This window comes from Castor canadensis, chromosome 7 (genome assembly GCF_047511655.1).
Source record: "Castor canadensis chromosome 7, mCasCan1.hap1v2, whole genome shotgun sequence".
NCBI classification, from domain to species: domain Eukaryota; kingdom Metazoa; phylum Chordata; class Mammalia; order Rodentia; family Castoridae; genus Castor; species Castor canadensis.
This window is the reverse complement of record NC_133392.1, coordinates 129,961,222-129,982,158: the sequence shown is the minus strand read 5'-3', so window position 1 is coordinate 129,982,158 and position 20,937 is coordinate 129,961,222. Positions and strand designations below refer to the sequence as shown.

Here is a 20,937-nt window from a genome sequence, read left to right as displayed (position 1 = left end):
TCTGAACCTGCTGGATCTAGAGGAGAATCCCGCCTTCACCCAGATCAGATTCTGGGAAGATGTCTCCGCCCCAGAGGGAGGGTTTGGACTTTCAAATCACCTCAGCTGGTTCGAGGTCTCAGCCCCACCACAACCATTACATTTAGGGGGAGCAACTGATTTAACCAGTGAGTCCAGGCTCCTCTCTCTGCTCCCTGGAAGGATCTCCCTGCTACAGATCCTGTTCTGTTCTGGGAACTTCCGGTGTGGCTAGAAATGCGCATGGTGCCAATGTGCTGAGAGATGGGTCTGGGGAGACAGCAGAAGCTAGAGTCAGGGGGCTTTGGTGGCTGGGCCAATGGGCTAGGACTGATCTCAGGTATGGTCAGCCTTTAAGAGTGGGTGCATCTCCCTGGGCTTCTGTTGCCCCAGAGGGATAGACATAGGTTTGCTGCAAAATGAATGACAGTAGGCAGACAACAAGCTGAAGCCTAGTCAGCAGCTTCAGCTGAGAGCTATCTATGCCACAACTCATTGTCTGTGTTTTCCCGTGGGCCTGCTTAAATGTGTATCCTTGTGGAGCAATCAGCACCGAGAAACCAAGGACCAAGTTCAAGTCCCAGCCTTGCCATCACCTCAGGGTGCCCTTAAGCACTGTAGGCCTCAGTTTTCCCACCTGTCAAATGAGAGAGGTACATGAGATAGACTCAAAGGTTCTTTGTGGCCCCCGAGCCCTGTGCTCTTTCGAGTGTGTACATTCTCAGATCAAAAAGATACATGTGGCCTACTCTCTAGGATCCAATGTAACTGTGTCCTGGGACATGGTTATAACGAGTCATGTGAGCTGCATTGTGTGCTGGGAGGAGGGGAGACCCCAGAACAATGTCCTGCTTCCAAACCTCTTCAATAGGCGGAAGCCACTGGCTTCCTCCCTTTCCTGCCTCCTGTGCGCCAGCAAGATTGAGAGTTGAAGGGAGAAAAGGGATAGGAAAAATTAGTCCTTGCCATAACCACCCCCCCACCTCAAGTGGCCCCCTTCCAGGGCCTTCCAGGCCACACCTATCCCCAGACTTGTGGGGGCTGGACTGGGAAGCCTAGAGGCTGAGAGGCAGGACAAATCTTCCACACCCCCACCACCCCTCCCACCTGAGCCACCTCATTTCCTCTTCCTCGCATTGGGGCACACTGATCTGCACAGGCCAAGCATTCGACCCATAGCAACTGACCCCAGGCCCAGCTGGTCTGGCTGGCCTGGGTCAGCCTCCGGAGTATGGTCTGGCTTGGGCCCCCTTTCCTGCTCTCCATTTTCATCTTGGCCTCTCACGTTGGTAAGTCTTCCCTGAGCAGCCCACCCCATTTCCAAGCCCCAAGACTCCAATTTTGTACCCAAGAAACCCTGTCATATCATAGAGACAGACAGCCTAATGGCGGCTGCCATGGACTGGGGGAGGGGGAATAGAGAGTTACTCTTTAATGGGTGTAGAGTTTCAGTTTACAAGACAAAAAGAGTTATGACAATGGATAGCAGTGGTGTTTGCACAATGTTATGAATATTTAGTAACACTGAATGGTATGTTTACAAATGGTTAAGATGATAAATTCTAGGTTATGTGTATTTTACTGCAGTAAAAAAAATTGGGAAAAATACTGTATCATCCTTGCCATGACTTTGGTCCACTAGGAAGTGAAGTCAGCCATTGACGGCCGGATCTCAAGATCAGTGAGAGCAGCAGGGCCTTCAGGCCCCATGATGCTTTCAGTGAGTGCTCACAGGGTCAGTGTGTTGGGCTTAATTATTTATTGGACAAATATTTGTTGAGCACCAGCAATATTACATTAGCTGAGAGGCTGGCAACCTCCAGATCTGTACAGGGAAAGTCTGCAGTGCTGATCTATGACTGGTCTGGAGCTTAAATGAGATAATGTATGCAGAGTGCTTGGCACATGACTGGCTCTTGATAAAGGTTTTGAACAAGTGACAACAGATGTCTTCATCAGAGAACCAGAACGCAGATGCGCCTTTAAGTGGTTCATGATCTAGTAGGGAACCTAGACCACAGGATGAGGGTTAAACAGAGACAAGAGGAGCTCCAGGGGGCCACTGAGGAGGTGCCAGCTTATTCTGCCTTAGGTAGTAGACAAAAAAAAAAAAATGGAGTTGGGAAAGATGCAGATTTCTGGGGCATGGAAATGCATGGGAGAAAAAGTTCCTGTAGGGAAAGCAGGTGGAGAGGCAGTGTAAGCCTCAAGAGCTAAGAGCATGCCTATTATCCTAAGGATCATGGGGAGCCATGGCAGGTTGTAGGCAAGATTCAGTCACAAGGTGCTGAGTCCTCACTCTGGAGGACAAGTTAGGGAAGGCAGAGTGTGGCTACTTGGGATGGTCCAACTGAATAAGGATAAGGATGGGCTCAGGAGATGGGGATGGAGTCGACAAGCTTTTAGGAAGCAATTTGCAAAATTTCATGATTGCTTTGAGCAGCTAGTGTAAAGCCTGGTGGTGTGGATTTTAGACTCAGACAACCTGGCTTTGCTGGTTACTAATTGTACAAACTTGAGCACATTACTTAACTTCTCTGAGCCTTTGTTTCCTGCCTATAAAATAGATATAATGACACCCACCTCCAGAATAGTCAAGATGATAAAATAAGAGAACATCAGTAAAGTGCTCAATGAATAATTGACATCCAATAAACATTCACTATTATGACAGTGGTAGTATGAGATGATGCCATAGTCAGTGTCTCAGGTGGCAGGTGTTGTCCTCTGAGTCAGGGAGCACAGGAGAGGAGCAGGTTTGGGAAACACTGGTACAAATGAAGCCTAGGCTGAAAGGCTATCCCAGTTATTGACTCAGAGGTGACAGTTAAAGCCAAGGGTGTGGATGAGCTTGCTCAAGGAAGCCTGTTGAATCATTATTTTTATCCCTTGTAAATGGAAAGAATGTCAACATCACTGGATGGAGAAAGAGTGTTTGGTACCTGGTAGGCGGCCAGTAAATGCCAGCTTCATTAGCTGATATGCTAAGCAGCAAGTAATTAAGTTAATTACTTGACAGTTAACTGGCAGAGCAGAGAAGAAGGGCCCTGGATGTCATGGAGATAAGGCAATCAAGGTGGGCTCTCCTGGATCTGGCTTGGACTCTGACTCCAGCTAGTCTCCACCCACTCTCAGTTTGTGCTCTTGTTATACAAAACCTGGACATAGCCTTCCTCACACCAGAAGGCTTTTTATTCCATGCCTTTGTCTAGGCTGTTGCCCTGACTAGAGTGGCCTCTCCCTACCCTGACCTCTCCCTTCCCTGTTCTCCTCATCCATAGTATCCTGCCTGACCTTTAAAAGCCTCAAGCTTTATCTCTGAGGAAGCATCCCCACTCCACCCTCACCTCCCCCAGGCTGGGGTAGGTGTTCCTCTTTCCTCTCTCCACCAGTACCCACAACCCCTGCAACTGGCAGCTATGTCCCTCCAACTAGGCAGTGAGCTCTGTTCTAGACCCATCTGTGTCTGGGTCCATCTGCCCTGGGTATCTGCCAGACTCACCCCTGTTTCTGCTCCATACCCCCCAGAAATTCCAGCACATCAAACATTTCTCCATTTCTGTGGTGACAAAGAGGGGGTCCTACAAGACACTCTAGTCTCAGAGGCTCTCCTAGCCTGCAATCCCAGGGGTGGGGGCAGAGAGAAGTGGCCCAGGGGCAACCTTGGCAGAGTAGTTTTGTCGGGGGAGAGGGGGAGAAGAGGCTTAACAGGGAGGAAACAAGAGGGAACATTGATCATTGCCTCTGAAAGCTGGGCTGTAAAGGGAAACCATCTGGCAGAAGCCAGAGAAGGATGTGTGGTTTTGTTTTTGTTTTCAGGATGAAGCTACTTGAAGGTAAAGGGCCAGAGCATATGGGAGGGAAGAAGAGGGGGATGGAAATATCTGATGAATGAAATGGGTGGGGGGAAAGGAAGGGGGAGATGAAAAGAGGGGGACATGTTAGGGAAAGGAAGAAGGGACTCTTCAGAGGGGATAGTAGAACAGTAAAATCAAAGGAATGGGGTCTGTGCTCCTGGGGCAAGAGGGTTGGCTTTGGCTGGAGCTACCATGGAGTCACTGCTGTCCTGGCCCAGGCGCAGCGGTGGACCTGACGCTGTTGGCCAACCTGCGCCTCACGGATCCCCAGCGTTTCTTCTTGACCTGCGTGTCCGGGGAGGCCGGGGCCGGAAGGGGCTCGGACGCCTGGGGGCCGCCCCTATTGCTGGAGAAGGACGACCGCATAGTACGCACCTTCCCACCTGGGCAGCCCCTGCACCTGGCGCGCAACGGCTCACACCAGGTAACGCTGCGTGGCTTCTCCAAGCCCTCAGACCTGGTGGGCGTCTTCTCCTGCGTGGGCGGCGCCGGAGCAAGGCGCACTCGGGTCCTCTATGTGCACAACAGCCCAGGGGGTAAGTCTGGCCTGCGGAGGCTGGGGAGGAAGCCCCTGAGAAGGGTGCTGACCTCCTGAACCCTAACTCCACCTCCTCTCACAGCCCACCTACTCCCAGACAAGGTCACGTACACAGTGAACAAGGGTGACACAGCTGTACTTTCTGCACGTGTGCACAAGGAGAAGCAGACAGATGTGATCTGGAAGAACAATGGTGAGAGGAGCATTTGGTTGTCAACAACCTCCATTACCCTGGCTATCCTCAGATTTGGCCCCATCAGTATGGTATACCTGTTATCCTCCTGGTCGCCTCTGTCCTGGACCATGTCTTGGGACCCACCTGGATAGACCTCATCTGGAGCTTTGAGCCAACCTCCTACTGTATGTAGAGGACCAGTAGCCTGTGGTCAGCTACTTCTTAAGCCTTCACTCTCCCCTGGGATTTAGCAGGTGTGTCACATAGTCCACCTGGTGAGCAGCAGTCCCCACAGGGAAGAAACTGCTAACAATGTGCCCAACACAGGCCCAGGAAAGTCTAGGTTCCACCAAAGACCTACCCAGCCCACATGCTTGACGCCCAAGGTAGACATGTGCTGAGGCCTGGGTAGACCTGTGCATCTCTGCCCCAGGCCTGCCCAGTACCCTGACCCTACTGGGCCACTCCATGGAAGAACATTATTTTCCTGTGTAGCACCAAAGACACATTCAGACCCACAACCCCCTGGCTGACTCTTGCATCCCTGAACTTCTGAGGGAAGAAGACCCTTCCCTTTGGCCCAGGGGCTTGTTCCCTGAGCTCTAGGGAGCTAATATTTGCTAATACTGTGGGAGAGCACTGAAGTAGATGGCACCTGAACTGTGCCCAGAAGGAGAAGTGGGAAGACAAAGAAGCCAAACAAAGAAAAAAGGAGGAGCATCCAGGAGGCAAAACCATCAAAATGCAAAGGCCAGAGAATCTAAACTATCAGATGTTTCTTGCAGGAAACAAGCAATTCAGGAATTCAGGAATGTTAGGGGTCAGGCAGGGTGTAGAAAGGTATGGAGCTGGAGGGTCAGCAGGGGCTAAACTGGTGAAAACAACTGCCAAGGAGTAGGGTTTTGTCCTGAGGACAGGGGAGAGCTTTAGGAATGTAAGTGGTGAGAGGAGCTAAAGAGGAATGTTATAAAGGAATTTCTCAGGCAGTGGGCTGCAGGATGGCCAGTGGCGGGTGGGTAGAAAAGTTCTGGGCAGAAGCTTTGGAGGCCAGGGCCAGGGTGGTGGCAGTGGATGTGGGGAGAAGTAGGCTGGTTTACAAGATGAGGAGGAGATGGACTGGACAGGACTTGGTAAGTTACGGGGCGGTTTGCAGAGCATAAAGAGGCTGCTCCCCATCTTTCTGGCTTGGGTGCCAGCATCTCATGGGTGCTTTCCCCAGGTCTGATCGCTATGCAGGGGCACGTTAATGTGAGCCCAGCCCTCATGTGGTGCTGATACTCCTAACCCACTTGTGTCCCCCAGGATCCTACTTCCATACCCTGGACTGGCATGAGGCCCGAGATGGGCAGTTCCTGCTGCAGCTCCAAAATGTACAGCCACCATCAAGCGGCATCTACAGTGCCACCTACCTGGAAGCCAGTCCCCTGGGCAGTGCCTTCTTTCGACTCATCGTGCGGGGTCAGGGGCAGAGGGCAGAGGGCAGATGTCATGGGTGGTATGGGAGGCTATGACCCCTGTGGGTTCCCAGGATCCTTGAGATTCCTAGGGCTACCCCAGTCCTCAGCATCTGTGTGCAGGTGGATAAAGGTCAGCTGCTGATAATATTCTCCTCCAGGCTGTGGGGCTGGGCACTGGGGGCCAGGGTGTACCAAGGAATGCCCAGGATGCCTACATGGAGGTGTCTGCCATGACCATGATGGCGAGTGTGTGTGCCCCCCTGGATTCACTGGTACCCGCTGTGAGCAGGGTAAGGAGGAGGGCAGCTAGGACCCAGGCAGAAAAGGATGCCTGACTGCAGGAAGACCACAGAATCATGGGGGTGGAGCATGAAGGGTATGGGTTCCTGCTACTTTGAAGACTGTGGTGCCCAACAGAGGCCCACATACTTACACACCTTCTTTCCAGCCTGCAGAGAAGGCCGTTTTGGACAGAGGTGCCAGGAGCAGTGTCCAGGCACCGCAGGCTGTCGGGGTCTCACCTTCTGCCTCCCAGACCCCTATGGCTGTTCTTGTGGATCTGGTTGGAGAGGAAGTCAGTGCCAGGAAGGTATGGACTAACTCACCCTCTATGGCCACAAGCTTGGCCCAGACACTTCACTCTGACTTGTACAACAAGCCTTCCACAGTCTTCTGACCAGTGCCCCCTCTACACCCAGCCTGCTGTAAACCCAGGCCCCATCTGTGCCTTTGTGGACTCTGAGCCATCCCTTCTAACCAGACCTCCTCTATTCTTAGCCTGTGCCCCTGGTCATTTTGGGGCTGATTGCCGCCTGCAGTGCCAGTGTCAAAATGGTGGCACTTGTGACCGTTTCAGTGGCTGTGTGTGCCCCTCCGGGTGGCATGGAGTACACTGTGAGAAGTCAGGTATGAGCATCTGCATCTCTGAGACCCCGCAAGACAAGTCAGCCCCCACTGGATGGAGGGGGAGCCTTAACCCTCCTTTCCCTGTTAATGGTCCAAGTCCTGCTCTCAGGGAGTGCATAGTCTGATTGGAGTTCTCACAACTCGGGCACCCACACTGTAGAGGGCAATAGCCCAGAGGAGGCGCTAACCAGTGTGAGAGAGTCAGGGAAGGCTTCTTGAGAGGCGATGAAAGCTGAGAGGACAAGAGAGAGAAGGCTGGGAAAATACAGGGAGAAAGCCCAAGGGTTTAGAGTCAGATTTGGGTACCAGGACAGTGAAGTAGGGGATAGGGATTGGCCTTTGAATGCCAGGCCAAAGAGTTTGCACTTAATATGACAGGGGCTAGTGGGAATTGTTTAAGGGGCACAAGGTGAATAGATTTGTGATGGAGAAAGAACCTCTCACTGCTGGTGGGGTGAGGAAGCAGGAGTCTGCAGCCAGTGATCAGAAATGAATGTGGCCTGCACTATATTGACTGTGAGGAGGATGAGGAACCTACTTGCCAATATCAGGGAACACTAGGAAGTGTGTTGGGAGACATGTGGAAGGTGGACCCTGTGGCATATCAGATGTGGGCCATGAGGGCCTGGAGCAGTCAGGCAGAACATCAGAGGCTTCCAGGTTTGAATGACTGGGCAGATGCTAAGGTCTCCACTGAGATGCAGAGCGTGGACTGAGGGCACTTTGGTGGTCACATGTCTGCCTCGTGGGAGCTCCAGGGTGAGTGTCCTCTCTCTCATTCTAGACCGGATCCCCCAGATCCTCAACATGGCCTCAGAACTGGAATTCAACTTAGAGACAAAGCCAAGGATCAACTGTGCAGCCGCAGGGAACCCCTTCCCAGTACGGGGCAGCATGGAGCTGCGCAAGCCAGATGGCACTGTGCTCCTGGTCAGCCCCAGTGATCCCTAGCCCTCTGCCCACCCCTGTCTCACCAGCTTTACAATTGACCCCACACACGCCTAACCCCTCAGAAGTTTCCTCAGGCTTTACCCACTAGCCTGGCCATGGCTTAAATGGGGTCAGGCTTGATTGGTGAGAGGATGCCACTGGGCCTCTATCCCACCAAACAGTCCAAGCAGACACACGTATCTGCCTCCTGTGTATACATTTTTGTGGTCTCCTTGTCTCTCCTAGTCCACTAAGGCCATTGTGGAGCCAGACAGGACCACAGCTGAGTTCGAGGTGCCCCGCTTGACTCTTGGGGATAACGGGTTCTGGGAGTGCCGTGTGTCCACATCTGGTGGCCAAGACAGCCGGCGATTCAAAGTCAATGTCAAAGGTCAGTGATGTCCTAAGGCCATGAAAGATGAACAGTTGGCAGAGTAGACACTATGTGATTCTGCCCAAACCAGGGATCCTAGCAGAAGGGCAAAGACATTTTAAGGTCATAGCCCAGCACCAGGCAAAGAAGAGGGCTGTGGCCAACTAAAGGTTTGGCCTGGGCAGTGTCAAGGCTGGAGCACAGCTTGGTCTTATCTGGAAAGGACATCCCATTACCCAGAAACCAAAAACACCTTGGCCTGCATCCTACCTAGCCATGTATCCCCTACCACTACACACAATTTGCCTTTAATTTTGTCTCTGGGATGCTGCTCCGTTTCTGAGTCACCTCACATGGCTACTCAGTGAGAGGATGGGGGAGCACAAAGGGCCATGGAACCCAAGGGTGACCTGCTTGGCTCCCCCAGAGTGGTTGTATGTATAGGAGTCTGTTAGGTGAATGGATAAAAACTGCCCAGGATTTCTCTGAGCAGAGCACCCCCTCCTTTCATCGACATAAGCCTCAACAGCTGGAATGCCTGCCTGCCCAAGGCCAAATTTTTCTTCTGCCTCTGACCGCCTCCTCTAGATAAGCTCTCTCTCTGACCTTCTTCTTTCTCACTCCACACTTGGCTTCCCGATTCCTCACCATCCGCACCCCACCACCCTCCTCCTCCACCAGGCTCTACCTTTAGACTTTCTCTTGTCTCTCTGCCATCCCAGGCTTTGAACTAAGACTTATTCAACTGGGGTTCAAATCCTCCCTAAAAATTCTTAGCTCCATCACCTTGAGCAAGTTACATAACCTCTCTAAGTTTCTCTTTTGGAAATCAGGGGATAGCATTGCTTACTTGATAGAGCTGCTATGAAGACTAGATGGTGCATTTAAGCAGTTAGCACAGTGCCTGACACAAGATGGATGTGTAATATACGTTGACAATTGTTAGTTTCATTTAAAATGGCATCTACTAGACTGGAGTTGTAGCTCAAGTGATAGAGCACTTGCCTAGCAAGTTCAAACTCCAGTACTGGAAAAAAAAATGTTAATAAAATACAATGGCATCTACAAATACTAAGATAAACCCCTGGGATTCCTACGTAGGTTCTGCAATCAACACTCTTCTGACCCAAGAGTTATTTGGTGGGATTTCCATGAAATGGGTCATCTTCTGTGGGGATCTGGTTTCAAAGTCAGTGTGGAAATTCACTGGTGTATGAGTCAGGGGCCCATTTTATATCCAGCCACCTCCTGGATGTCTGATCTCCTGCATGAACTATAGACACTAAGCTCCTCAGAATCCAAACTGGACCTTCATCTCCCCCCAAATCTGTACCTGTTCCTGACATTGCTGCTTACCACTCCTTCTGTTCACCACTCTGCATCCTCCATTCTCCTTAACCTGCCTACCTCCCTCCCTCCCTCCCTCCCTTTCTTCCTTTATACCTTCCTAGAAAGTCAGTCAGGCAAATATTTGGAAAAGGCAAGGAACTTATTAAGGCATTAATACAATAATTTGGAGAGAAAACAGACCAGAATAGGGGCAGTGACAATGGAGGGAGGAAGCCAGGCAGGAACACAAAAACTGCTTTGGGCTGGACACTGGTGGCTCACGCCTAGTTAGAGACTGAGATTGGGAGAAGAGTGGTTCAGAGCCAGCCCAAGCAAACGGGTTCACAAGACCCCATTTCCAAAATAACCAGAGAAAATGGATGGGAGATGTGGCTTAAGCAGTAGAGTGCCTGCTTTGCAAGCGTGAAGCCCTGAGTTCCCACTCCAGAAAAAAAAAAAAAAAAAGGCTATTTTGGGGTTGAATCAATTGACTTCAGGTGGCTTGGTCAGCTGGGCTTAGCTCAAATCCTCCTAACTGTGTGATCTTAGGCAAGTTATTCAGTGTCTCTGAGCCTCTCTTTCTTCATTTATACATAGAAGCATTGAACCTCACCTGAAAGGCAGCTCTGAGAATTAGAGGTCATGCATGAGGCGCATCAAGGGTGGAGCAGGTGCTTCACCACTGGCACCTTTTTCTGTTTAAACTAATAAAATGGTGAATGGTGGGAGGAGGGGCAGAGAGCAGATGACACCCAGGTTGCATGGTATCACCCTGCCTTGCATTCCCACCCCTCTGTGTACCCCTACTGCATGGACAGGGTGCTCTTCTCCCAACCCCTGTCTGGCTATGTCACACTCTCACTTAACATCTTTGAGATACGTATGTCCTTATGGCCTATGTCCCTGTGCCCCATGCTACCCAGGGACCAGAACTCTGTCCTTTCTGGGCCCTGGACATTCCAGTCGTCTGTCCAACGTGGTCTCCACAAACCCAGTCCAGATCCAAACTAAGACCTAGAGGTATCTGGTGCCCAAAGCACAGTGGTTCCCTTTCCCTGAGAACAGATTGACCCCATGGGCCATGCCTTACTCTGAGTCTCCTGGCAGTGCCCCCAGTGCCCCTGACTGCACCTCGGCTCCTGGCTAAGCAGAGCCGCCAACTTGTGGTCTCCCCTCTGGTCTCATTCTCTGGAGATGGACCCATCTCCTCGGTCCGCCTGCACTACCGGCCCCAGGATAGCACAACGGCCTGGTCCGCCATTGTGGGTAAGTGGGGAAAGAGCTTAGGGAGGATGGGGAATTAGGTAATAGTGAGGGGATAAGATGAAAATGGAAATGGAGGTAGGGTGGCATAAAGAGAGGGGCTGAAAGGTGAACGGCACCTTCAGGAGGCAGCTGGGACTGAATGATGTGTGTGGTACACCCCAACCCCAGTGGATCCCAGTGAGAATGTGACGATAATGAACCTGAGGCCGAAGACAGGATACAGTGTCCGTGTGCAGCTGAGCCGGCCAGGGGAAGGAGGTGAAGGGGCCTCAGGGCCTCCTACCCTCATAACCACAGACTGTCCTGGTGAGAGACCAAGAGTCATCCCTTCCTGCCCCCCCAGGCATTGCTGTCCTGTCCAATCAGTGTCGTCATGTCTTATTGACCCCCCAGGAGCCCCTGCCTTTCCCATTAGCGGTTGTCCTACCCTGTCCACTGTGGGATCATTGTCCCTTCCAGCCCCAAGAACACATTGAACAGTTCTGACCCCTGACCTCTGGCCACAGAGCCCTTATTGCAGCCATGGCTGGAGGGCTGGCATGTGGAAAGCCCTGACCGCCTGCGAGTGAGCTGGTCCTTGCCCTCAATGTCTGGGCCACTGGTGGGCGATGGTTTCCTGCTGCGCCTGTGGGATGGAGCACGGGGGCAAGAGCGGTGGGAGAACATCTCATCCCCCCAAGCCCGCACCGCCCTCCTGACTGGACTTACACCTGGCACCCACTACCAGCTAGATGTGCGGCTCTACCACTGCACCCTCCTGGGCCCTGCCTCGCCCTCTACGCACATGCTTCTGCCCTCCAGTGGTATGCCTGTGGCAGTGTGATGTGTTGGGGATGAGGGGAGGACAGGGGACACAGGGACACATGAGACCCAAGACACAGGAAGTTATAGGAGACTGAATGGACACGGAGAGAACACAGGATGATCTCAGGCATCAGGGAGGACATGGGACATGGGGAAGGTGGAGGACACTAGGACACTAGGAAGACATAGGTCACCAGGAGCATGTAGGATGGGGCTGCATAGGGAGGTCATGGTTCATGTGAGAACAAGGGTCATGGGGGTAGATGTGGGGCTTGGGAACACAGTTAGAGGAGACATGGGGAAGAACTGGGTTACAAGGAGAACAAGGGGAAGACACAGCTTGGGGGTAAACATGGCCTGGAGATGAGGAAGAATCTAGCTGGGGTCAGGAGGAAGGAAGAAGTTGTCAGGGTGGCTCCCATTCTAGGGTCAACAGAGCAGGGGACTTGCTAGAGGGAATGCATCTGACCCCACAGCCACATAGCCCGGTCCAGTCTAGCCATGCCTTCCCACTCCACTTTCTCCAATTTCCCTAGGGCCTCCAGCCCCCCGGCATCTCCATGCCCAGGCTCTCTCAGACTCAGAGATCCAGCTGACATGGCAGCGTCCAGAGGCTCCATCTGGGCCTATATCCAAGTACATCGTGGAGATTCAGGTGGCCGGGGGCTCAGGAGACCCACTGTGGATAGACGTGGACAGGCCTGAGGAGACAAGCACCATCATCCATGGCCTCAATGCCAGCACACGCTACCTCTTCCGTGTGCGGGCCAGTGTGCAGGGTCTTGGAGACTGGAGCAACATGGTAGAAGAGGCCACCCTGGGCAACGGTGAGAAAGCAGGGCCTGAAGGACTCCTGGGCCCTGGGGCTGGTCTCAAAATTCACTCACTCTTCCTCATCCCTGCTTTGGAACTAGGGTATCTCAGGCCCCTCCCAACAAGTTCTGATAGTCCCTGACCTAATGCTGGGACGATTGTTATGTGGCTTCCTGTAATGTCCTTGGTCCCTTTCTTCACACAGCCCAAGTGTTCATATTCTAGAACTTGGATCGCTGACCTGTCCCTCTGCAGTATCTCATGGTGGCCTCAAGCATTCCCTGACCTAGGCATTTCCCAGTCTGCCTCTCGTTGTGTACAGGACTGCAGAGTGAAGGCCCAGTCCAAGAGAGCCGGACAGCTGAAGAGGGTCTGGATCAGCAACTGGTCCTGGCTGTGGTGGGTTCTGTCTCAGCCACCTGCCTCACCATCCTGGCTGCCCTCTTAGCCCTGGTGTGTATTCGCAGAAGCTGCCTGCATCGGAGACGCACCTTCACCTACCAGTCAGGATCGGTCAGTACCCTTACCCTTCGGGTGCACATTGTGTTTCCCCTCGTGCGTATGTGTTTCTGCCCCCATACACAGAAGTACTGTGTGTGTACACCCACACGTGTTTATGTCACATGTGTAAAACTACATTCAACAATACTCAAGGGTGCAAAATATAATATTCTTTCTTTCTCTAGAACAGAACTCAGTTGATTAGCCCATTTACATCAGCTGTGAAATATTTAGCATTCCCAGTTCAAAAGAACTCAGTTTTGTCCATAGTTTACCAGGACCCATTCCAGGCTTCATAGAGATCAATTTGGGATTCTCCCCCTCTCTTCACCTTCCCCTTGGGGTTGCTGTCAGCCTAGGGAGCATGGTGATATCCTGGAGAGGCCATGCTGGCCTCTGTCCTTGTAGGCCCTCCCCACTTGGGAGCCATTCTCTTGACTATACACATTTGTGGCTAATGCCCTTAGTCCTACTTTGGCCTCCTGCCAACAGGCCGCGCAGGCTGTGAGCTCTCATCCCAGCCTCCATCCTTGCAAATCCCAGAGCCTTCTTTGGGAGACTGTGCCCTATGCTTGCCTGTATCCTGTGGAGGGCAGCAGTGTGTGGCTGTGACCCCTCTATAGCTGGCTATACCCTTCTAGAATTGTTCTGGGCTTCATCCTCACCTGCCCTCTCTGAGAAGAGAGAAACATACCTCACTCTACCGGGCATCTCTGCTGACCTGCCTGACTTATCCTATCCTCCAGTGGTCCACAGCCCCTGGCCCTCAGGTCAAATATTTATGTGGGGTGGGGTGAGGGGTGCTGACAATTCCTCAGTGACCCAGTGACCCTCAGCTTGTCACATCGACCCATCCCACTGATCCTATTTTCTCTGAGAACTTCCCACTGTTGTTTCTTAGAATCTGAACTCTACCATTGGCCTAAAAGGCCTAGGCTCTTGATATTTAGAATCAAGCTTTGGCATTAAAAAAACAAACAAAAAACCTCTTCTCTGTCAAGGACTAACCCTTGTGATAGAAAGCCCAGTGTCCAAGGCTAGTGTCTCTGCTATGCCTTTAAAAATCCATCCAGCATTACAATTGGCTTCTTTGTTCAAACTGTGTTGGCCCTGCCTCTGAGGTCAGAGCACACAGAAAGCCATCACTGCCATGGGGCGGGAGGGGGCGGGCGGGAAGGTAATGGGTACAAATGCTAAGGAAAGGCAGTGAGTACATAGTCTCGTAAAATATCAAGATACATCTCTGCCATATGTATCTGCATACAGCTATGTGTGCCATGTGTACATCTCCATGTGAGTATCCCATGTATATGTGCTTGTGTCCCTGATGCCTGTGTGTCCCTATGTTTGTGTACCTCACAAGTGTGCATGTGTACCTCTGCATGGAAGCATCTACAGACGGTGCAGCCATAGAACATTCATGTGCATTCTGGTGTGTGCCTTCGATTGTCCATGCTTCATGTGAATCCGTGTGACCTGTGTCTCCAGTCCTTGCCCATTAAGCTGGGCTTCAGCTCACTTAGGGAGTCCCATCACAAAGTCCATCTTGAACCAGCTTCTGGTTCTCATATTGCAGCAACTTGGTTCTGTTCAGCTACCCCTTTTCTTACCATCAACCCTTCCCATGTGGGCCTCCTACTCAGCACAAAGAGTTGGTCCTGCTGTATTTAGATCGTGGCCTGGTTTTAGAGCTATAGCTAGACATTAAGTGGGGGCAGGAGCAATCTCTGCTTCTGCTACTGTGGCAAAGAAAACCCTTCCACTGGCTCCTAGTAGCTCAGGGTTTTGCACATAGTAGATATTCAACAAATGTACCCAAAGCTGAAATCTTCTCTAGAGATTCCTGGTGGGGGAGGGTGACTAGTTTCAGATTAGCACAATAATAGGAAGCTCACTGCTTCCCATCACTGCTCATTCCAATTCTTTTCTGTTTTAAATGTTAGAATACCATCCTTCCCCTGACTCACATACTGACATTTAGCAACGTGCCATAAACCCTGGTACTGCCTTCCAGAGCCCCACACACAAGACCTCCAAGTTAAGGCCTCCGCATTTTCTTCTTGGATACCTGTTCATCCAACAACCCACCTGCTGCTCTGTCACTTCTGATTCTGTCTCAATATATATCTCCATTGGTGTGTTCCAGGCTGACCACTAGTGTGTCCTCTGTTTGTCTAACCACTGAACCCTCTCTTTGTATGACTATTTGTGCCTTCTTCTGCCCTCACATCTCTTGTGTGGGCTGTGCCCATTTGCCCCATCCTGTGAAGGGTGAGGAGACCATCCTGCAGTTCAGCTCAGGAACCTTGACACTGACCCGACGGCCAAAACCTCAACCCGAACCTCTGAGTTACCCTGTACTGGAGTGGGAGGACATCACCTTTGAGGACCTCATTGGGGAAGGGAACTTCGGCCAAGTTATCCGGGCCATGATCAAGAAGGATGGACTCAAGATGAATGCAGCCATCAAAATGCTGAAAGGTCCCTGGGAGTGACCCCTGACCCCAGCCTGACCCTCTTCTTTGTCCCAGAGACCCCAGGCCTGCCTACCTCCCACCAGCAATTGACCCCAGACCTCAACAGCCCATTTTCTTCAGAGTTATTTCTGGCAAGAATGACATTGGACTCTTTACAGAGTATGCCTCTGAAAATGACCATCGGGACTTTGCCGGAGAACTGGAAGTTCTGTGTAAACTGGGGCATCACCCCAACATCATCAACCTCTTGGGGGCCTGTGAGAACCGAGGTGAGTGCCCCCACTCACCAGATCATTAGCCAACACTTCCACATCACTGGCTTACTGGAAGCTACAAATCACCCACACATCAGTCCATCCCCTGCATGCTACAGGCTCCCTGTCTCTTGTTGGTATTGCTTCCACCCCAGATGACCTATTTCTGAATCACCACCCTGTGTCCCCTCACCTTCCAGGTTACTTGTATATTGCTATCGAATATGCCCCCTATGGGAATCTGCTAGATTTTCTGCGGAAGAGTCGGGTCCTGGAGACTGACCCAGCTTTTGCCCGAGAGCATGGAACGGCCTCCACCCTCAGCTCCCGGCAGCTGTTGCGTTTTGCCAGTGATGCTGCCAATGGCATGCAATATCTGAGTGAGAAGCAGGTGAGTGTGAGTGCATCAGTGACAGAGGGAAGAGGGGAGGCCACTGGGCCAACCTCAGGAGGTAAAATCAGCAGCAGGCTCTAGCTGAGGAATGGTGAGAGGAACGACATGATCCCAGGTTCTGCCCCGTGAGCAGTGATTGCAAGGGCAGTGAGGGGAGAGCAGAGGATGAGAGGCAGGTCTGGAGAAGGTGCTACAGAAAGCCTGGTGGAAGGGTTGAGTAGGCAGCTGTAGATGCCAGCCCAGCACTCAGGAGAGAGGCCTGGCCAGAGACAACAGTCTGGGACCTGTCATCCCAAGATGGTGACTCCAGTGGGAAGGAAGTGGGGGAGACCTCCCAGCGAGGGTGAAGGGTGGGGGCCCAGTCCAAGTCTGAGAACACTTGCCTGAATGAAAGGAGGGAGGGGACAGCTGTCAGAGGGGAACATGAGACTTGAGGGAAGGCAATTTATAAGAAGTCAAATTTTGAGAATCTTTGAAAGTGAGGTTTGGGGACCAGTGAAAGGGAGAGGTTGAGGAGGGTGGAGAGCCAAAAGGGGAAGACTGGGAGGAGGGAGTCATTTGGGGGCCTTCACCAATGAGGAGAGGATGGGAAAAAGGGGGATAGAGCAGTCTGAAAGAGAGAAAGGTGCATTGTGGCCACCACTGTCCCAGAATGAGGGATACTACCTGAACTTGGGCATGCCCACATCACAGGAAGGAGGGGCTAAGAGCTAGCATTGACTTCTCAGACAGGGGTCAGCTGATCCAAGATTGATATCTAGGTGAGTAGAAAGAAGAAAAAAGGGTTCCTAAAGATATCAAGATCACCCATGTAGGCTGACACTAAGGTCACAACTCCTATTAGTCCCACTGTATTGGACACTGTCATCTCTCCTTCTTGATGTCTGACCTTGCCTACAGTTCATCCACAGGGACCTGGCTGCCCGAAACGTGCTGGTTGGTGAGAACCTGGCTTCCAAGATTGCAGACTTTGGCCTTTCTCGGGGGGAGGAGGTGTATGTAAAGAAGACAATGGTAAGTCTCATTTGACCTCCCCTTCAGGGCCCATGCCTGGCCCTACCCCTCAAGCCCCTCAAACAGACCCTTCCTCCACACCTGACCCCTAAGACCCATTCTCTCCCAGGGGCGTCTCCCCGTTCGTTGGATGGCCATCGAGTCTCTGAACTACAGTGTCTACACCACCAAGAGTGATGTGTGAGTTTAGGAGTGGGAAGGAGCAGAAGGGGTTGGCCCCCAAATGTCACTCAAGCATAAACTAGACATAGTTAGTCTAAGGCATGAATGGTCACTGCTGGGTGTGTCCAGGTGTGACATAAGTGTGCCCTGAGTATACCTTGGTAGTATCTAGCATCTTAGAGGGCAGGTGGGGGATATATAGAAGGAAGTTTATCTGGGAAGGTGTTTCAGGGGTAAGTCTAGGGTAGGATTTTAAGGGATCAAGAAATGTCTTGGAAAGGTTTGTAAGTGCTGTGGGTACTCCCTGGGGTAGAGAATACTCAAGGAATACATTTACCTTTCCCTCTGAAGGGAAGGGCAGGGCCATAGCCACCTGAGGATCTTACCAGTTCATGACCCCAAGACTCTCCTCTGTGCTCCCTACCTCCGGATGGCTATCTTGGCAAGCTCCTTCCCTGTCTCCAGGGATGTTCATCTTGGTCTTACCCTGGCCTGCCCAACCTCCTGTCCTCCTGAGCTGCTCTGCCCTGGTCCTTTGCCCTATGGCCTGGCCTGCACTGTTCACTGTCCACCACCACATACCTACTTCCTGCTTCTGCTCAAAGACTTCCTAGATTTCCTGCCCCACCCCTTGTGTTCCTGATGTGTTCCTACATGGAGCTTGTTACCAGGTGAGATGCAGTTAAGAACAAGAGCTTTAGAGTCAGACTGTTTGGGTTTGAATCTCTGCTCAGCCACTTGTGACCTTATGTAAACTAGCTAAACTCTCGGTGCCTCAGTGTCTTCATCTGTAAAATGGAGATAATAATAGATCCTGTATCATACAGTTGGTGTGGCAGTTAAATGAACTAACGTATATATTGTATAATCAGTGCCTGGACCACAGTAGGTAATCAATAAAAATATTGGCTATAATTATGCTAAATCCAGGGGTAAGGTGCTACAAAAGAGCTTCAATAGAGCAGAGACAGCAGCTGACCAAGGCTTGCAGAGTAGACACATGCAGAGTCTGAAAGAGGCTGCACATCCCAGGTAGGATGGGCCCCCGGTCCTAGAAGGTAACTAAGTGAATCTTTCTCATTTCAGCTGGTCCTTTGGGGTCCTTCTCTGGGAGATAGTGAGCCTTGGTGAGTTCCCACCCAGTTCCCCAGAGCACCCCACCTTACCAATTGGGCCCTGGACTGAGGGAGCCTTGTCTCTCCTCCAGGAGGCACACCCTACTGTGGCATGACCTGTGCTGAGCTCTATGAGAAGCTGCCTCAGGGCTACCGCATGGAACAGCCTCGAAACTGTGATGATGAAGTGTAGGTCACCTCATCTCTGAGAGTCTCTTGACTTTCACCCTGTGACCCCATCACACTAGTGGTCCTGATCCCTTGCCTTGCAATACCCCCCATACAGGTATGAGCTGATGCGTCAGTGCTGGCGAGACCGTCCCTATGAGCGCCCTCCCTTTGCCCAGATCGCACTGCAGTTGGGCCGCATGCTGGAAGCCAGGAAGGTGAGGGGCTGGGCAAGATGGGAATGGGGGCTCATCAAGCTAATAGAAGTGCCCTCACATAGATGCCAGAAGGCATCTATTAAATGTCCCCAGTCCCTACTAGACTCCCTACCCAAGTCCCTCAGGTGGAGCTGTCACCACAGCAAGGCTGGGTCCAGGGTGCAGCCCCTTATAGCCCTTGCTGGGTTAGCTACAAGGCCTCTCTACACTCTTCCAAGATTACTGTTGCTTAGCCCCAACAGCAAATCCCTACCTCCTCTAGGGAGGAGGTCTCAGATGACTTGCCTGTCCTCCTCTAGGGAGGCCATCAGCCCATTGTCATCTGGGACCCCTCTCCTCACCTGGCACAGAGCCAGGGCAGCATGAATGTATGGTCCATTCACCAAGGATGGATGGGTGAATGAATGATACAGTAAAGGCTTAAATGCATGAGTGGAACTAATAGGTAAATGGTATAGTAATCATATGAGTAAATACATAATTCAATAACTGAATCTAATAACTATGTAAATAAAGTAGTTATCAAATAAAGATAAGGAAAAATATATTAAAATGAGTAAATATGAAAACAGCCCTTCATATGAATTAATGATTCAATAACTATATTAAATATTCATCTTAAGATAAACTCATAATCAAATTGAGTGAATCATTAACAGTAGCCTTATGAATAGATGAATAAGTAAATGGATAAACAAGCAAACAATTCACTGGATGAATCCATGAAAAGGCCCCCATCTAACACTTCTGTCTGGGGCCTCACCTGAAACCCCCAGCTATGGTCTGATGCCCTCACTGCTCTGGGCTGGTAAGAACCTCCCTTGGCCGTGGAGCCAACCTGAGTCTCCAGCACAAATTAGTACCTGTTCAGATGCCCCAACTACATGGAAGTAAAGGAGCGTAAGGCCAGATGTGCCCCATCCACAGCTCCCACTAAAGCTTGCTCTGTTCCCAGGCCTATGTGAACATGTCACTATTTGAGAACTTCACTTATGCGGGCATCGACGCCACAGCTGAGGAGGCCTGAACTGTCCTCCCTCCAGCCAGAACCTGGCTCTGCTGGCCGGAGCAAACTGCTCTCCAACCTGTGACTTGTGACCCGTCTAGCTGATCTGCCTCCGGGAATTCTTTTAACTTAAGGGGAAAAAGGGGGGGATCCAGAAGGGGACAACTGAGGAGAACAGGGTCCCTATCCTTTGCAGTTGCTCCTTCATTTTGTCGCTCCCCACACCCAAGCCCCTACTTCAGCTCCTCTGCCCAAGCCAACACCTGTTCAGCTACTCCCCACTCCCTATCTTAAACTCAAAAAATAAATGCTCTGAGAAGCTCCATCCAATGTCTACCTTTTACTGATGGTCAGTGAGGTGGGGAGGGGGTAGTTAAACACAAGAGAGAGAAACTGGACTTTACAGGAAAAGAAACACTGTTCCTGCACACACTTGCCTGAGGCCCAAATCCTCTGGGGAAGTTGTCTCTCCATGGCAGGAGATGTTCTGAGAGACCCATTGGACACATACACCACTAGCCCACATCTCTGCCCAATCACAAGTCCAGTTTTCCCTCTGGTCCCCTCCCTGCTCTCTAGCCTCACCAACACGTTTCCCTGTGTCTCTGGGTATCAACCAGCCTTGGATTCTTTGCTCTGTCCAAACACAGTCCATGCCAAGACTGGCTGGAGCCCAGCCTCAGTTCAAACTGATACTCAGCATCAGACACACCAGTTCCTATGCTTTTTCTTTTTTCTCCTTATGCCTCTAGGCAGCCTTTCCTGACTGGATAGCCACCTTACTGCCCAGCTAGTAGGCCCAAAAGGAGGAAGGCAGAGGCCACTCTCTACTTCAGCCAGCCATGGTTGGATTTCTGTCTTCCTCTGGGTCTCCTAGTGTTCTTGAGAGTACTTCTTTCCAGAGTTCTTGCTCCCTACCCTTCAAGTCAGTCCCACACTATCCCATGCTATGTGCTCTCTGGGCTTCCTTACCCCAGGACTACTGCCAAGCTTCTATTTATATAACTGGATCGATGTTGGTCACTAAAAGAATAAAAACAGGCCAGGTGCTGCCTATAATCCTAGCTACTCAGGAGACAGAGATCAGTAGGATCGAGGTTCAAAGCCAGCCAGGGCAAATAGTTCTTTAGACCCTATCTCAAAAAAACCCATCACAAAAAAG

At 51.4% G+C, this 20,937-nt stretch overlaps 1 protein-coding gene across 1 annotated transcript; it reads left to right on the top strand.

Moving 5' to 3' along the window:
• The first annotated feature begins 1,008 nt into the window (after positions 1-1,008).
• Tie1 (tyrosine kinase with immunoglobulin like and EGF like domains 1) lies at positions 1,009-20,100 on the top strand. The gene is made up of 23 exons (XM_020175733.2): positions 1,009-1,307; positions 4,094-4,411; positions 4,496-4,606; positions 5,891-6,046; positions 6,204-6,335; positions 6,494-6,634; positions 6,823-6,951; positions 7,736-7,881; positions 8,128-8,272; positions 10,691-10,849; positions 11,018-11,155; positions 11,356-11,652; positions 12,190-12,480; positions 12,789-12,979; positions 15,238-15,448; positions 15,603-15,713; positions 15,899-16,089; positions 16,993-17,106; positions 17,216-17,286; positions 18,355-18,395; positions 18,476-18,572; positions 18,670-18,769; positions 19,725-20,100. The coding sequence occupies exons 1-23, from the start codon at positions 1,250-1,252 to the stop codon at positions 19,794-19,796; spliced, it is 3,420 nt and encodes a 1,139-aa protein (XP_020031322.2). The 5' UTR covers positions 1,009-1,249; the 3' UTR covers positions 19,797-20,100.
• The last annotated feature ends 837 nt before the right edge of the window (positions 20,101-20,937 follow it).

What these genes read in the sequence shown, in the direction of transcription:
- Tie1 (XM_020175733.2), top strand. Translation starts at nt 1,250, where the DNA reads ATGGTCTGGCTTGGGCCCCCTTTCCTGCTCTCCATTTTCATCTTGGCC. An exon ending in ATTCAAAGTCAATGTCAAAG is followed by an intron (nt 8,273 to 10,690) that starts GTCAGTGATGTC and finishes GTCTCCTGGCAG; the next exon opens with TGCCCCCAGTGCCCCTGACT. An exon ending in CATGCTTCTGCCCTCCAGTG is followed by an intron (nt 11,653 to 12,189) that starts GTATGCCTGTGG and finishes CAATTTCCCTAG; the next exon opens with GGCCTCCAGCCCCCCGGCAT.